Below are 16,191 nucleotides of genomic sequence, written 5' to 3'. Positions count from 1 at the left end.
GGGTGCCTGACTGTCCTCAGATAGTTCATGTATTTGACTACCCATTGACTTGAAAATAAACTCCTAAGAGATAAAGTTATTGAAGTACCAGTCAAATAATCTGCTCTTTTTAGTCTTAGAAAAATGTATATTTCAGAATATTGCTCTTAAATAAAACATTTCTTTAAAGTGGACATGATTCTCCCATTTTTTGGTTTGTGATTCATGCTGTGACATGTTCTATGAAGTTGAAAGTGTCACAATAAATTATTTTGCAATAATATGAGCTGATTGGTACAGGCTGATGTAATATATTATGACACAATACAAAGCATTAGGCCAAAACATTGTTTTTAAAAGCGAGATGCTTTTTAGAAATCACATTTTTAAAAGAATTGTTTAGCTAATAAATTATGAGTCAATAAAAAATTGCATTTGTGATGGGTTGTCACCACGGGGGTGCAGTCTGGGAACTGTGGGAACTACTGCATGTCTCTAAGACAAACAACAGAGCTGGGGACACAGCTAGCCTCACCCTACAGGACAGCAGGACAGCAGGTGGCATCACTCACCCAAACTGGGCTACCTGAGTGTAAACAGCAGACCCCTGCCAGTTTCCCAGCTCCCCAAGCATGCACCTTCCTTTGGAGTATAAGTCCAACATTACATGGTCTTGCACTGCACAGGGATCTGGACAGTGTAAGCTCATTAATATGTCCACCCCTCCCTCAATGTGAAGAGGAATATACACACTTGTGGTAACCAAACAGATTTTCCCCCAGACACGTCACTTAAAGGCACACTGGTTTAGGTTAAAATAAAACATAAAACAAAGTTTATTAACTACAAAAAGATAGATTTTAAGAGATTATAAGTGATAGCAAACAGATCATAGTAGATTACCTAGTAAAGAAACAAAAACACAAACTAAGTTTAATATACTAAAAGGCTAGGAGTTGAATTAACAATCTCTCATCCTGACTGACGATACAAGCAGGCTTGCAGATTCTCAAAGCACAAGCTGTACTTGCTTTGCAGTGTGGGATCCCCACCCCCATTCCAAGTCCTTTTCCTTAGGAACTTCTCTCAGGTATTGAGTTGTGGGGCGGTGAAGAACAGAAGATGTCACTCCCTGCCTTATATAGCTTCAGCATATGGTGGGAACCCTTTGTTCCAAAACCAGTTCCCAGACCAGTTTGTTGAAAAATACAGGCCCCCAAAATGGAGTCCAGAGTCATGTGGGCTGGTCACTTGCCCTTGCAGAGTCACAGCAGCCATTACTTATAGGCTGTCTGCAGCGTTCTCAGGAAGGCTCACGGGGGTGAGGGGGGGAGATAAGCTTCTCCTAAGGTCTATTCTTTTCCCTAATGGCCCATTACCCTGAATGGGCTCTTCACAACCAGCTATTTAGACCCGAAGCATCTTGCCTAATGGGTATTACTCAGGTTTGACTACATGTGAAATACAGAGATATAGTCAATATTCATAACTTCAAATACAAAAATGATACATGCACATAAATAGGATAACCATATTCAGAAAATCATAACTTTTCCAATGACACCTTACATGACCCGTCTTGTACAAAATGCATCATAAATTATGCCATAATCATTTCATAATATCACTATGAAGAATATGGGGTGCATTGTCACAGCATTATTTAAAGAAAATAAAGCTACATTTGTACCTCAAAACCATTAGGAAAGCATCTCATGGGAGCTAGGAGCTCCAGCCTCTGAAGCCTGTAATTATTATATATATTTATCTAGGGTGTGTGACAGAATATACTCATAGACTCATAGACTCTAGGACTGGAAGGGACCTCGAGAGGTCATCGAGTCCAGTCCCCTGCCCTCATGGCAGGACCAAATACTGTCTAGACCATCCCTAATAGACATTTATCTATCCTACTCTTAAATATCTCCAGCGATGGAGATTCCACAACTTCCCTAGGCAATCTATTCCAGTGTTTAACTATCCTGACAGTTAGGAACTTTTTCCTAATGTCCAACCTAAATCTCCCTTGCTGCAGTTTAAGCCCATTGCTTCTTGTTCTATCATTGGAGGCTAAGGTGAACAAGTTTTCTCCCTCCTCCTGATGACACCCTTTTAGATACCTGAAAACTGATATCAGGTCCCCTCTCAGTCTTCTCTTTTCCAAACTAAATAAACCCAATTCCTTCAGCCTTCCTTCATAGGTCATGTTCTCAAGACCTTTAATGATTCTTGTTGCTCTTCTCTGGACCCTCTCCAATTTCTCCACATCTTTCTTGAAATGTGGTGCCCAGAACTGGACACAATACTCCAGTTGAGGCCTAACCAGCGCAGAGTAAAGCGGAAGAATGACTTCTCGTGTCTTGTTTACAACACACCTGTTAATGCATCCCAGAATCATGTTTGCTTTTTTTGCAACAGTATCACACTGTTCACTCATATTAAGCTTGTGGTCCACTATGACCCCTAGATCTCTTTCTGCCATACTCCTTCCTAGACAGTCTCTTCCCATTCTGTATGTGTGAAACTGATTGTTCCTTCCTAAGTGGAGCACTTTGCATTTATCTTTATTGAACTTCATCCTGTTTACCTCAGACCATTTCTCCAATTTGTCCAGATCATTTTGAATTTTGACCCTGTCCTCCAGAGCAGTTGCAATCCCTCCCAGTTTGGCAAACTTAATAAGCGTACTTTCTATGCCAACATCTAAATCGTTGATGAAGATATTGAACAGAACCGGTCCCAAAACAGACCCCTGCGGAACCCCACTTGTTATACCTTTCCAGCAGGATTGGGAGCCATTAATAACTACTCTCTGAGTACGGTTATCCAGCCAGTTATGCACCCACCTTATAGTAGCCCCATCTAAATTGTACTTTCCTAGCTTATCTATAAGAATATCATGCGAAACTGTATCAAATGCCTTACTAAAGTCTAGGTATATCACATCCACCGCTTCTCCCTTATCCACAAGGCTCGTTATCCTATCAAAGAACGCTATCAGATTAGTTTGACACGATTTGTTCTTTACAAATCCATGCTGGCTATTCCCTATCACCTTACCACCTTCCAAGTGTTTGCAGATGATTTCTTTGATTACCTGCTCCATTATCTTCCCTGACACAGAAGTTAAACTAACTGGTCTGTAGTTTCCTGGGTTGTTTTTATTTCCCTTTTTATAGATGGGCACTATATTTGCCCCCTTCCAGTCTTCTGGAATCTCCCCCGTCTCCCATGATTTCCCAAAGATAATAGCTAGAGGCTCAGATACCTCCTCTATTAACTCCTTGAGTATTCTAGGATGCATTTCATCAGGCCCTGGTGACTTGCAGGCATCTAACTTTTCTAAGTGATTTTTTACTTGCTCTTTTCTTATTTTCTCTTCTAAACCTACCCTCTTCCCGTAAGCATTCACTATACTAGACATTCCTTCAGACTTCTCAGTGAAGACCGAAACAAAGAAGTCATTAAGCATCCCTGCCATTTCCAAGTCTCCCGTTACTGTTCCCCCCTCCTCATTGAGCAGTGGGCCTACCCTGTCCTTAGTCTTCCTCTTGCTTCTAATGTATTGATAAAAAGTCTTCTTGTTTCCCTTTATTCCCATAGCTAGTTTGAGTTCATTTTGTGCCTTCGCTTTTCTAATCTTGCCTCTGCATTCCTGTGTTATTTGCCTATATTCATCCTTCGTGATCTGACCTAGTTTCCATTTTTTATATGACGCCTTTTTATTTTGTAGGTCACGCAAGATCTCAAGGGTAAGCCAAGGTGGTCTTTTGCCACATTTTCTATCTTTCCTAACCATCGGAATAGCTTGCTTCTGGGCCCTTAATAGCGTCCCTTTGAAAAACTGCCAACTTTCCTCAGTTGTTTTTCCCCTCAGTCTTAATTCCCATGGGACCTTGCCTATCAGCTCTCTGAGCTTACCAAAATCCGCCTTCCTGAAATCCATTGTCTCTATTCTGCTGTACTCCTTTCTACCCTTCCTTAGAATTGCAAATTCTATGATTTCATGATCACTTTCACCCAAGCTTCCTTCTACTTTTAAATTCTCAACAAGTTCCTCCCTATTGGTTAAAATCAAGTCTAGAACAGCTTCCCCCCTAGTAGCTTTTTCAACTTTCTGAAATAAAAAGTTGTCTGCAATGCAGTCCAGGAACTTATTGGATAGTCTGATACTCATGTTTACCCTCTGAATACCACGTAATAATCTTTGTACAAAATATGTCTTGTAAGGTATCATCTGAAATCTCAAAATTTGCAGGTCAGTATTGTCCTGGTAAAATATGTTCAGTAACATTGTATGTGAAGTTATAAGATTCCCTTGTATGATGTTATTAACACGTTTCAAACCCCACAGCCCTACCCAAACGGAAGTCGGCAAACAGGTCTGTCCTAAACAAAGGAATATGTGCCCTGCTTACTGTGCATTTAAGCAGTAAACACTTATCAAGCAGGAAGGGAAGACAAAGGAAGTTCAAACAGGTGAGAAAACCAGGGAAGGGAACATCCTTCCACATAGACTCATTGTCTCCTGGTTCTGAGTTGGAAATGTTTTTCAAAAGGTGGACAAACACCCCAAGGCACCCCTCTTTCTCTCCCTGCCCATTGCATTTACTGCACCTGAAGAGACAGAGGAAGCAGACACTGGAGTCTGTGGGAGGGATCCTGACCTGCGAGTTGGGTCAATAAAATGCTGCAGCATGTGGTGAGAAGCTTTGCTTGAATCTAATATAGTTTGCTAAATTAGGCATTAGTAAGTGTCTTATCTTTATTTTTCTTGTAACCATTTCTAACTTCTATGCTTCATTACTTGTACTCACTTATAATCTCCCTTTGTAGTTAATAAACTTGTTTTATCTAATCCAGTGGGTTCAAGTTGAAGTATCTAGGTAACCTCATTCGGCGTAACAAATTGTGTGCATATTATTCTCTGAAAGGAATAACAGACTCAATATATTTGCTCTGACCAGGAGAGGATTGGGCAGTACAGGGGGAAATCTGGGACTGGGAGTATGTTGGGGTCACCCTGTGGTGATTTTTAAGGCTGGTAAGAACCAAGGTCTGACTGGCTGGCTGCAGTGTACACACAGACATAGCTGGGAGTGATTTGTATGCTGGAGGCTGTTTGTGAGCAGCCCAGGTTGGAGGCTGCAGCAGCAAAGCATCATAAACAGCAGCATAGGCAGCAGCTGCACAACAATACATAGTCTGGATTGTACCCTGGTATGTCACAGGGTGATATTCGGTTCTGCACACAAATTCCAAATACAGGAGGAATTACAAGGTTTTGGTAGATACAATCCAGCATGGAGGCAGTGCACAGAGAACCTAGCCATAAACAATCTGGGTAGCCTGGCCACCACTAGTATCATAAGACGTATGGCCAGTGTCCTGCAAACCCCTTACCCTTTGCAGTGTTGAGGGTGGGGGAGCATATAGAGAGTGTGTACATGGTGCACAGAAAGACTCTCTATGCTGTGTGTGAACCCCTGCACAGTAGTGTGAAGGGAGATTTCAAAACCAGGCCAAATGATCTGCTGCAGAATGACAGACAACCCTCACCTGATGGGAAAGGAATGGAGAAAGGATTCTCTGGCCTTACCCATAGTTCATCTCTCCCATCTCCTGCACATTGCTTCCTTGGCTGGGAACTCACAGCAAAGCATGTCTCCACTCCACATACGTGATATGCATCATCACATTTCCCTTCCACACCCAAGTTGCTTCTTGCACAGTGGAAGAGGTTTCTCTTCCTGATTACCCTGCCCACGAGGACCTCTTCAATTCTGTTCCCTTTCAGCTGCATGAGAGTTATGGAAAAGCAGTAGACAGAGGAAGGGTGTCTGATGAGGGCTGAAGGCTCCTCTTCAACGAAAACCAGACTTCTTTAAAAAAAAGCCATTTGCAAGGAAGAGGCTGCTCCTTTCCCTCAGTTTAAGATTTCTCAGTTACTCCCTATTTAAGATGCATCTTTCCAAGTCAGGACCCACTGCTTGATTCTTATGAAGATGATATCTCTAAATCTCTGTGTTTTACCCATTTTAACTGGCAACTATTCCACTTTTGCCTGTTACAAATGACTACAGTATTGTTAACAGTCTGTCATATTGTCATTCTACTCAACTCCCGCTGCATCAGCTGATGAGCCTTCCCTCTATGAGTAATTCAGTTTTAGCATTAGCACACTGTAGAGGAAGTGGAGAAGGGATCAATTTGGCTATTCAGATACACTAGCTTCAAAATCAATTGACTGTAATGGATATAAAATTTCTCCAATTGCCCATGCATGGCAGTTTTAAGGGGTCATCTATTCCACACCTACATGGCACATATATTACTTCTATTTGTATTAAATAATTGTCTCATCACAGTATTAAGAGAAATAGTTGAAGAGTATCTTTACACCTAAACAATTTGATGCAATGATCCTTCATTGAGATAAGACTAGTAAGTATATTGTTTAATAGTATTTAATAATCTCAAAGAGAATAAGTTCAAGCACCATATTAACCTTATAACAGTCCTTAAGAACATAACCTCAGAAACAAAGTTTGTCTGCAGTGGATACTCTCTTGATTAATTTGTTTAAAAACTGTAACTGTCATGATTTGGTCGGATACGCTTACTATATGCTCCAAGATGTAATAACTGGACATGTCCATCATGAATCTACATTCAAGTTTTAGCATATCTCAACTGATGCATTTGGTGTTTTTAGGTTACTAACTCTAGTTGACAGGTTTCATGTTTTCCTTAATAGAGGTAATGGCAAAATGATATGAGAAAATGTGTGAATATGTCTCTTGCTTTATTGCTGTTATTTACAATAGTGGTTACTGTTCAGGATATGTGATTTCCCTCACATACAATTAATTCTATTTCTGGATGCTTGAAATAATGGATCACAGATGTTTTATGAAAAAACAATAAAAGTTTTAGAAATCTAAATTCTGTGCCTTTTCCACATTCTAGGCTACAACTACTAGAGGCTGCAGAGCTCCAGCCAGGAATGAAAAGATGTGACACAGATGAAGAATATGAAGTTGTGGGTGTATACAGCTGAAATCACATTTACATTTACTTCTCTTCACTGTGAAATAACTCCACACCTCTGGTAGGTAGGAACAGCTTTTACTAATTGTGAGTCCTATGCAGTAAGGCTAGATAGGTCAGCCTGCTGCGTAATATCATGCACATATGGTCATCTTCTAAGCCTCTGTGGTTTGGAAGGCTGTTGATACCTCCTGCTGAACCAAGCCCTTTATATTGATTCACAAATTTTCAAGCCTTCAATACCTAAGAATACTGGAAGTGGTCCTGCAGCCTACAGTGCTACAATATTTTCACTCCCTTCTTCTGCCAAGACTCAATAAGCATCTGAATAAAAAAAAATCTATATTCAGCTTTAAATATGCTCAAAATTGCCTCCCTCCCCACACACATTTAAAATGTAACATTTCTCACAATGAAAGCTCTCATTTATTCTTGCCTTTCACTTTTTTCTCCCTAAATTAAAACAGCATTCATAATGATCAGGAAAAGACAAAAACAGCATACTATATATGAAAGAAAATTGTAAATGTTTCAGAAGTATTTATTTTTCAAAATATTTATGTACATTAATTAAAACCACTCAAGATTGCAGTGTACAAAACCTTTACATTATATTTCCAGTTCTCTGAAATCCTGACTATGGACTAAGTCTTGTTCCCAATGATGTTAAAATTTTTGCTATCGATTGCAATAAGAGTAAGATTTCATATGAAGTCATATGAAATCAGTGAAAGAATTAACATGATCTATTTTAATCGCAAATATATTACCTTTTGTGAGGCCTTCTGTGTTATGCTGTTGAATGAAGGAAGTCTCCTATATGGGGAAAAATAAAATCTGGTCATCACAATCTTACATATGTAGGCCTGGCTACATACATGTTGCTGAGAAGTAAATGTAAAATTAAAAAACAAACAAACACCAAAACAGATTTCTATATATCTCTTAATATACAATGAGACAATCACTTATGGTTACCCCACTAACATGGCTACCCCTCTGACATATGGTTAAGTTAGACTATCTAGCAGGTATGTTTTATCTGCGTAATACATCAAATACATAAACTAACACAGTTCAAATATGTAGCCTAGTGGGAGTTGTGCTTCAGTAAGGATTCTAAGATCTCATTCTTACTGATTAAACTTTGCCTTTTTAATATTTATTTATGTATAGTTTAACTGCTTCAGAACAGACAAAATCTGGAAAACAAATGGTATCCCTAATTAAGTGATTTTTTTTAGTTGACACCAGCAATGACTGAGAGTATGACTTTAGGCACACTTAAATTCAGAGGGCTATATTTAATGATGAAGAAACCAATAACCAGTAAAAAATGAAAATATGAAAGCCATGCCATAGGGAAGCTGTAAAATAATAAAAATGTCATAATGTTTCGTATAGTTTTAATGTTACCAAAACTTTAACAAATAACATGGCAAGGATTACGGACAATTCCAAAATTTTCTTTTTCTTTGAAACCACTACCAAAAAACATATCTAAAATAACTTCTGAAAATGTGTGATATAAATGCATGGTATGTTCAGTGGCATAAAGATTTTTATTGACAATTGGTATAACTCACATATTTCACTCATGGTAAAGCCACTCATGAGTCAGATAAACTTAGCAAACTAATGCAGTAATACTCCTGTGCTACAGCCCCTCTTGTGTTCTCTCATACATAAGTCACAATACACATTCTTACGACTTCATATAGGCTGTACAGACACATAGGTAGATGTATATGACATCATACTATTATCGTTTTTTTAGTACAGTGAGATACACTGGTAATCTCAAACAAGTATCAGTACAAATAATATACCACCTCAGGTGTTCTATGCATACACCATATTTTGCAGGAAAACTATTTCAGAAGTGCTAAGACGATTTATGAAAATACTATTGTTACTGTTTTTCATAATCCTTCACCTATAAAACCAGGCTTCCTTTTTGTTTTTTAATGATTTCAGCTATGCAGTTCCACACACAACAAAGCAGTTATTTTAATATATTTTAGAAACACCTACAAATTAACTAAAATAGCTTTTTAAAAGAATCATGTTGTCATTACTTAAAACTTCATTATTATATAGCCTTCCAGGGCTAGAAATGCGTTCCTTATCCATATGGAGAGGAGGAATTTGGGGCATTTTAAACTTAGAACTAATACTGTCCTAGGCATCAATATTGCCTATTGTGTACTTCAGAGCAGTGCAATTTTGGAAGAAGATTCCACATTTGAAGGGTAAGAATAAAAGAAGTTTGCTTGTCAGGTTGCCTGTTTCAAAAAATGGAGGCTGTTTGAATCTGGTGAGAGATCTGGAATATCAGTCTCACAAGGTATGTCTACACTATGGGATTATTCCGATTTTACATAAACCGGTTTTGTAAAACAGATTGTATAATGTCGAGTGCACACAGCCACACTAAGCACATTAATTGGTGGTGTGTGTCCATGGTCCGAGGCTAGTGTTGATTTCTGGAGTGTTGCATTGTGGGTAGCTATCCCGTAGCTATCTCATAGTTCCCGCAGTCTCCCCTGCCCACTGGAATTCTGGGTTGAGATCCCAATGCATGATGGTGCAAAAACAGTGTCGCGGGTGATTCTGGGTAAATGTCGTCACTCATTCCTTCCTCAATGAAAGCAACGGCAGACGATCATTTTGCGCCCCTTTCCTCTGGATTGCCCTGGCAGACGCCATAGCATGGCAACAATGGAGCCCATTTTCCCTTTTGTCACTGTCACCGTATGTGTATTGGATGCCGCTAACAGAGGCGGTACTGCAGCACTACACAGCAGCATTCATTTGTCTTTGCAAGATAGAGATGGTTACCAGTCATTCTGTACCGTCTGCTGTGCCATTGTAAATTGGCAATGAGATGACAGTTATCAGTCGTTCTGTACCATCTGCTGCTGTCATGGGTGCCCCTGGCTGAGATCGGCCGGGGGCGCAAAGACAAAAACGGGAATGACTCCCCGGGTCATTCCCTCCTTTATGTTGTATCTAAAAATAGAGTCAGTCCTGCCTAGAATATGGGGCAAGTGTGCTCGAGAACCAGTGTACCAGAGAGCGCAGCCGCTCCGTGTCAGATCCTGCAGAAATGATGAGCTACATGCCATTCTAGGGGCTGCCCCTACAACAACCCCACCCGTTGCTTCCCTCCTCCCACAACCTTCCTGGGCTACCGTTGCAGTGTCTCCCCCATTTGTGTGATGAAGTAATAAAGAATGCAGAAATAAGAAACAGTGACTTTTTAGTGAGATAAAATGAGGGGGAGGCAGCCTCCAGCTGCTATCGTAGTCCAGGTCGGACATTAACCGTGTGGGGGAGAGGAGCCCAGCATCCCGATGCTATGATAGTCCAGGCAGTACAGAATCTTTTCTTTAGACATGAAAAGGGGTGGGCTGATGGATCTCGGCCCCCAGTTGCTATGATGAAGACAGTTACCAGCCATTCTGTACCATCTACCGGGAATGACCGAGAGTCATTCCTATTTTTATCCAGGCGCCCCCTGCCAACCTCACCTAAGGCTAGCCAGGAGCACTCACGGGATGACGACAAGGACGGCTATCAGTCCTTTTGTACGGTACCGTCTGCCACCGGGGAAGGGAGGGGAGAGGATGCTGCTGTTCACTGCCGCTGCACCGTGTCTACCAGCAGCATGCAGTAGACATAGGGTGACATATAAAAAAGTCACAAAACGATTTTTTTCTTTTTTCTTTCACAGGTAAGGAGGGGGGTAAATTGACGAACTATACCCTGAACCACACCAGACAATGTGTTTGACCCTACAGGCATTGGGAGCTCAGCCAAGAATGCAAATGATTTTCGGAGACTGCGGGGACTGTGGGATAGCTGGAGTCCTCGGTACGCCCTCCCTCCCTCCTTGAGCTGTCCATTTGATTCTTTGGCTTTTCGTTATGCTTGTCACACAGCACTGTGCTGTGGACTCTGTATCACAGCCTAGAGATTTTTTTCAAATGCTTTGGCATTTTGTCTTCTGTAATGGAGCTCTGATAGAACAGATTTGTCTCCCCATACAGTGATCAGATCCAGTATCTCCCATACGGTCCATGCTGGAGCTCTTTTTGGATTTGGGACTGCATCGCCACCCGTGCTGATCAGAGCTCCACGCTGGGCAAACAGGAAATGAAATTCAAAAGTTCGCAGGGCTTTTCCTGTCTACCTGGCCAGTGCATCCGAGTTCGGATTGCTGTCCAGAGCGGTCACAATGGTGCACTGTGGGATACCGCCTGGAGGCCAATACCATTGATTTGCGGCCACACTAACCCTAATCCAATATTGTAATACCGATTTCAGCGCTACTCCTCTCGGGGAGGAGTACAGAAACCAGTTTACAGAGCCCTTTATATCGGGTGCAGCGTTAAATTGGTTTAACGCTGCTAAAATCGGTTTAAATGTGTCGTGTAGACCAGGCCATACAGAGATGAATTCATAGCAGAATGATGATGGGACGGAGATGAATGCTATCAATCACATGGATGAGCAACTTACTAAATGTGTGTTGTGTGTCTACTAAATATACATGCAAACAGACATGTATGTATGCGTAGACGCACTCTGCCAAACTGTGGTTCTGAGAACTAGTGAGTACCAAAGTGGGAGTAAACACCTTCCGCATTCAGGCAACATAGGCATATCATCTTGCAGATGCACACTAAGCCATTGCACTTGTTAAGGCTTGCAAAACAGATGCACTCCCTTTAGCATTGTTTTCGTGGCACATTAGGCAAGTGCCAGATGGGGCTTTGCAATGGCCACACATCTACGCCTTTCAATCAAGAAAAGAACAGGAGTACTTGTGGCACCTTAGAGACTAACAAATTTATTTCAGCATAAATTTTCAGCCACAAGTACTCCTGTTCTTTTTGCGGATACAGACTAACACGGCTGCTACTCTGAAACCTTTCAAGACCTCATCTTGGGGGTTGCAGGGACAATCACATAGTAAAGTCCATTGGCTTTACTGTTATGTATGGTAAAATTTCTGAATTAACATTGCAATGGATATAACAAAGGGCATTTTATGGAAAAACAAGTCCCTTAAATATGAATTTAATATATGGGGCAGAGGCTTTGCTGGTGTAAACTGTCATAGCTACACTGACATCAAGCTGAGGAACTACCCTTTGGTAATGTGGCAATATTGATAAATGAAGGTCCCCTCATCAGAATGCCCAGAGAATGGCAACCACACACAAAATATATTTATTTAAATGAACTAATTTAATATTCATTAGTGATATGAGAAGGGTTTTTTTTGTAAAATCAAAAGGCATATTGCAGGAGTCATGAATCACATATACTGCAACATTCATTTAATCAAGCACTAAGAGGACGCAGAGTCAGTTCTATTTTCTGATATTGTTATTTCCCATGCAGCATTCCTGCCAGACAGCAAAAATTAAAACTTATTAAAAAAATATCAGGAGTAAGCAGTAGGATGAAAATAATAGGCAGGGAACACCTTATATTTACAGCTACTGTCACAGAGAATCTATGCTATTCTGAAGTGAAACTCAGACACAGATATAGCAGCTTTACTAATTTTCTTCACTACAGTTGTTTCAGCTAACTCTGAAGATCTTTGTATGTGTGTTTATCTAAGGGAGCAGTACTTGAGGAGATGAGGATTGGAAAGGGGAAGAATGTGGCTATTTTCAAACCAATCACACAGGGGAAAACAATTAAAAAAGTTGGAACACACCATATCTCCTTTCCCCAATCTTTCTCTTGTAGTTTCCACCCCTCAAATAAAAGTAAAAAAACCTGAGCTCTGGAAGAAAAGATAAAGCCCAAAATATTTGTACTCCTAAAACGCTGTATAATGTTCATAGCACCATTCCAATAAGACTTCCTGCACTATGATAAGATCCTAGGTCCATAGTCTTTAATGCCTTGATTGGGGCCAGCTGCTGCTTATAATAGTTGTGTCCTCCAAAGATTTAATAAAAAAATCTGAAATTGCTACAATATGCACTATGTTTGTATATTCTGATGTATATGTCGGAGTGCAAATGTTTTGCAAGGTATTCCCAGAGCCAGCCTATGTGAAATGCAAAGCCCTCAGGCTCCATCATTCTTTTGGGGACCTAGTAATGTCTGGGCTAATCTGTTTTCATTTTAAAAAATAAGTACATTTCTAGCTCTTTTCCATGGAAAATAAGGAAAAAGCAAACATCGTTAGGGTTAGGAATTTGTCACTGAGTTTTCTTACAGATCATAACTTATTCTCAAGCTGGCCTTTTGGCTTCATGAAACACCTGGTCACAGGTCCCTTGATCTTTGGGGAAACACTAAAGCAATTTGTGGCTGTGAAAAGCAGTACTACCCAGGCTGCTGTTGCTGCAAGCTCACACCCAAATGGTTACTTTCAACTGAGATGCCTTCTCTGCTGCACAGCTAATGTGGCCTCTAGTCAAAAGAGGAGGCAGCTTAGTAGTGTAAGGTGGAGTCGGCAGCACCTGGGGCCAGTTTCAATATCTAGGCTTCCTCTTTACAAAACAGAATCTTCTTGAACCCCCAACTAGTAATCTGGGAAAACAAAACACCACCGTGGGCTCCTTTAAGAGGCAATACTTTCCCCACTCACAAGCACAGAGTTTGTTATAACAAATGAAAACTTTTATTAAAAGAAAAAGGGAACTTAGCATTAATTTGGGAAAACACCATAACACTGATTCAAAAGCACATAGCCAAAAGCACCACGGCACATTGTGCAGTGTCCTTTGCCTCAGTTTTACATCTTGTGATGTGAAAGTCTTATGAACAAATGTCCCTTTATCACACCACTCCACTTTCCCTCCGCTGCACCGCACTGTTGGTTGTCCTTGGTGAGCAAACAAAGAGTTCTGAGGTGCATTCACATGGGACCACCTCCCACTCACTTCCTGCAGCTCCCATTGGCTGGGAACGGTGAACCATGGCTACTGGGAGCTGCAGGTGGCCATGTCTGCAGACAGTCAACGTAAACAAACTGTCTCGCGGCCCACCAGCAGATTACCCTGATGGGTGGTCTGCGGTCCGCAGGTTGCCCACAACTGTTCTAGATGATCTTGACATGATTGTACATCTTAAGTGCTATGGTACAATTTAAGAATAACCCATCACCAGTAAGTCAGGAAACTAAAATACAAGTCCCCCTTCCCTTTAAAAAAAAATCCACTTCCTTCTCATTCTTCTACCTTCATGTTTCCTACCACATGACATTTTTAGATTGCACAAGTTGTTTTCTGCCCAACAAAGGTGACAGATTCTCCACAACTGCTTGTTTCTTATTCCCACTTTGAATATGGCATTGAAGAAAATATCAGTGGGTGAGGATGTCCTTGATAATGGTCCTAAGCACTTATGTTTCACCTTTTCACTGAAAAATGTTAAAGCGTCCCACAAACGTATAGACTTTCCTTTTATGTCAACTACCCTTTTGACAGATGTTTTTATTCTTTTTTCTCTGAACTTTTCTCAGGCTTTTGGTAATTAATTTTTTTTCTTGTGTTGAAGATAATGGCATTTAAGTTGGTAGTGTTAAACTATGGTGGCTTTAAGGCCAGTTACAGAGTGGCACCAGTGAAGGTATTGCTCCATTCGCTCCCCTGCCTCTTTCAGGGATGGGAGGTGAACCACATGAACTCACTTTTGAATTCTGGGTTTTCACTGACCAAGGACAACTGTGAGTAGGATGTTAAAGGGACTTTGACACCACAAGGCAAAGGACATTGTCCAATGTACTGTGGGGTGGGTGTTTGCTTCTGGTTACATGCTTTTGAAATATGGTTGTGGTGTTTTCCCAAATTAATGCTAAGTTCCCTTTCCCTTTTAATAAGAGCTCTCTTGTTGTACACAGGCTCAGTGCTTGTGAATGAGGAAGTATTGCCTCTTAGAGGCACCAAGGGTGGTATTTTGTTTTCCTGGGTTCCTAGTTGGGGGCTCAAGCTGATTCTGTTTTAAATTGCTAAGAGGAACCCCTAGATATTGAACCTGGCCCTTGCTGTTGCCAACTCACCATGACATTATTTATTTTGTTCAAACCCAAATAAAGCTGTGTCTCATCTTTTCCACTGACAAGATTTCCCATACTTTATTTCTGCATGCCACTAATGTTGGAGGAATCTATTTTACATATCTAATCTCAGGTAAGATGATGTTGTGAAATCACTGTTTTGAAGATACATTTTCTAGGCATCTAAAGAAAATGCCTAGAAAACTAGGAAGAAGTCTGAAGCGCTTATAATCTAAGGTCTTCATTCATTTGGGTACATGTTTATGCACATGAACAGTCCAACTGAACTAACTGCAGGATTGCAGAATCAGGTTCAAATTTTAGATATAATATGGTAAGTGGCAGTAACAAACAGTAGTGGATTTGGAGGAAGAACATTGGTACAGTTGAAAGACTGTGCAGTTACACAGTTGAGATATATGTACGTAATGGTGAGTTAGTTCTTTAAAAAATTCTATTTTTCACTCAGTTCTTTAAGGGTGTAAGAAGCAAATCTTATGGAAAGAGCTAGGTGAGGAGGGGATAGAAGATTGGCAGATCATAATTGGAAGGGCATTCCAAGTATATGGACAGCCTCCAAAAAAAAAAGGCACACACAGTTGGGAAGCTTCAGAGCAGAGGAAGCTGGCTATGGTGAGACTAATTTGGATATGTAAGTAATGGTGGCATTATGTGGGTCGTTAAAGACAAGGTCAAGAAGTCTTTGGTGTGGTAGAAAAGGGGAACAAATAGAAATATTTAAAGAGGATGTGGTTAAGTCAATGGACAAAGATGATGACTTCTAGCAGCTGCATTCTGGATGGCCTAGAGGAGAGCAGTATCAGAGTATGAGACTGAAGTAGCTGAGAAGGAAGATGATTAAAAAGGGCAGCAGTCTGAGGATTTCTGGATATCGTAGTGCAATAGTCTGTAATTATGCTTAATATTCAGTGATTAAATGTCTTTGCAATTTGAAGGAGAAAAATTCTCTTCTTTCCAATGGGAGTGGGTTTGGCGAGGGCAAGATGGCAACACAGGGAAAAGGCTCCAGCAGCTACCTGGTGCCTAGGCAAGCCAGTTATCCAAGATTAAGCTGTACAATCCTGGTTTTCTAAAGTTTGTCCCCCATTCAGTATGGAGTCAAAAACAGA

General features: G+C 40.7%; 1 protein-coding gene across 4 annotated transcripts in view; it reads right to left on the bottom strand.

The window, feature by feature from the left end:
• The window catches only part of ADGB (androglobin), a 221,736-nt gene that overhangs the window by 115,470 nt on the left and 90,075 nt on the right, over positions 1-16,191 (bottom strand). For all 4 annotated transcript variants that reach the window (XM_030556520.1, XM_030556521.1, XM_030556522.1 and 1 more), the window contains one exon: positions 7,800-7,845. In XM_030556520.1, coding sequence (XP_030412380.1) covers positions 7,800-7,845 — 46 coding nt within the window. The remainder of the gene's footprint in view (positions 1-7,799; positions 7,846-16,191) is intronic.

The sequence above is a fragment of the Gopherus evgoodei genome, chromosome 3 (genome assembly GCF_007399415.2).
Source record: "Gopherus evgoodei ecotype Sinaloan lineage chromosome 3, rGopEvg1_v1.p, whole genome shotgun sequence".
NCBI classification, from domain to species: Eukaryota; Metazoa; Chordata; order Testudines; family Testudinidae; genus Gopherus; species Gopherus evgoodei.
Note: the sequence above shows the minus strand (reverse complement) of the source record. Positions and strands in the feature narration are given on the sequence as shown.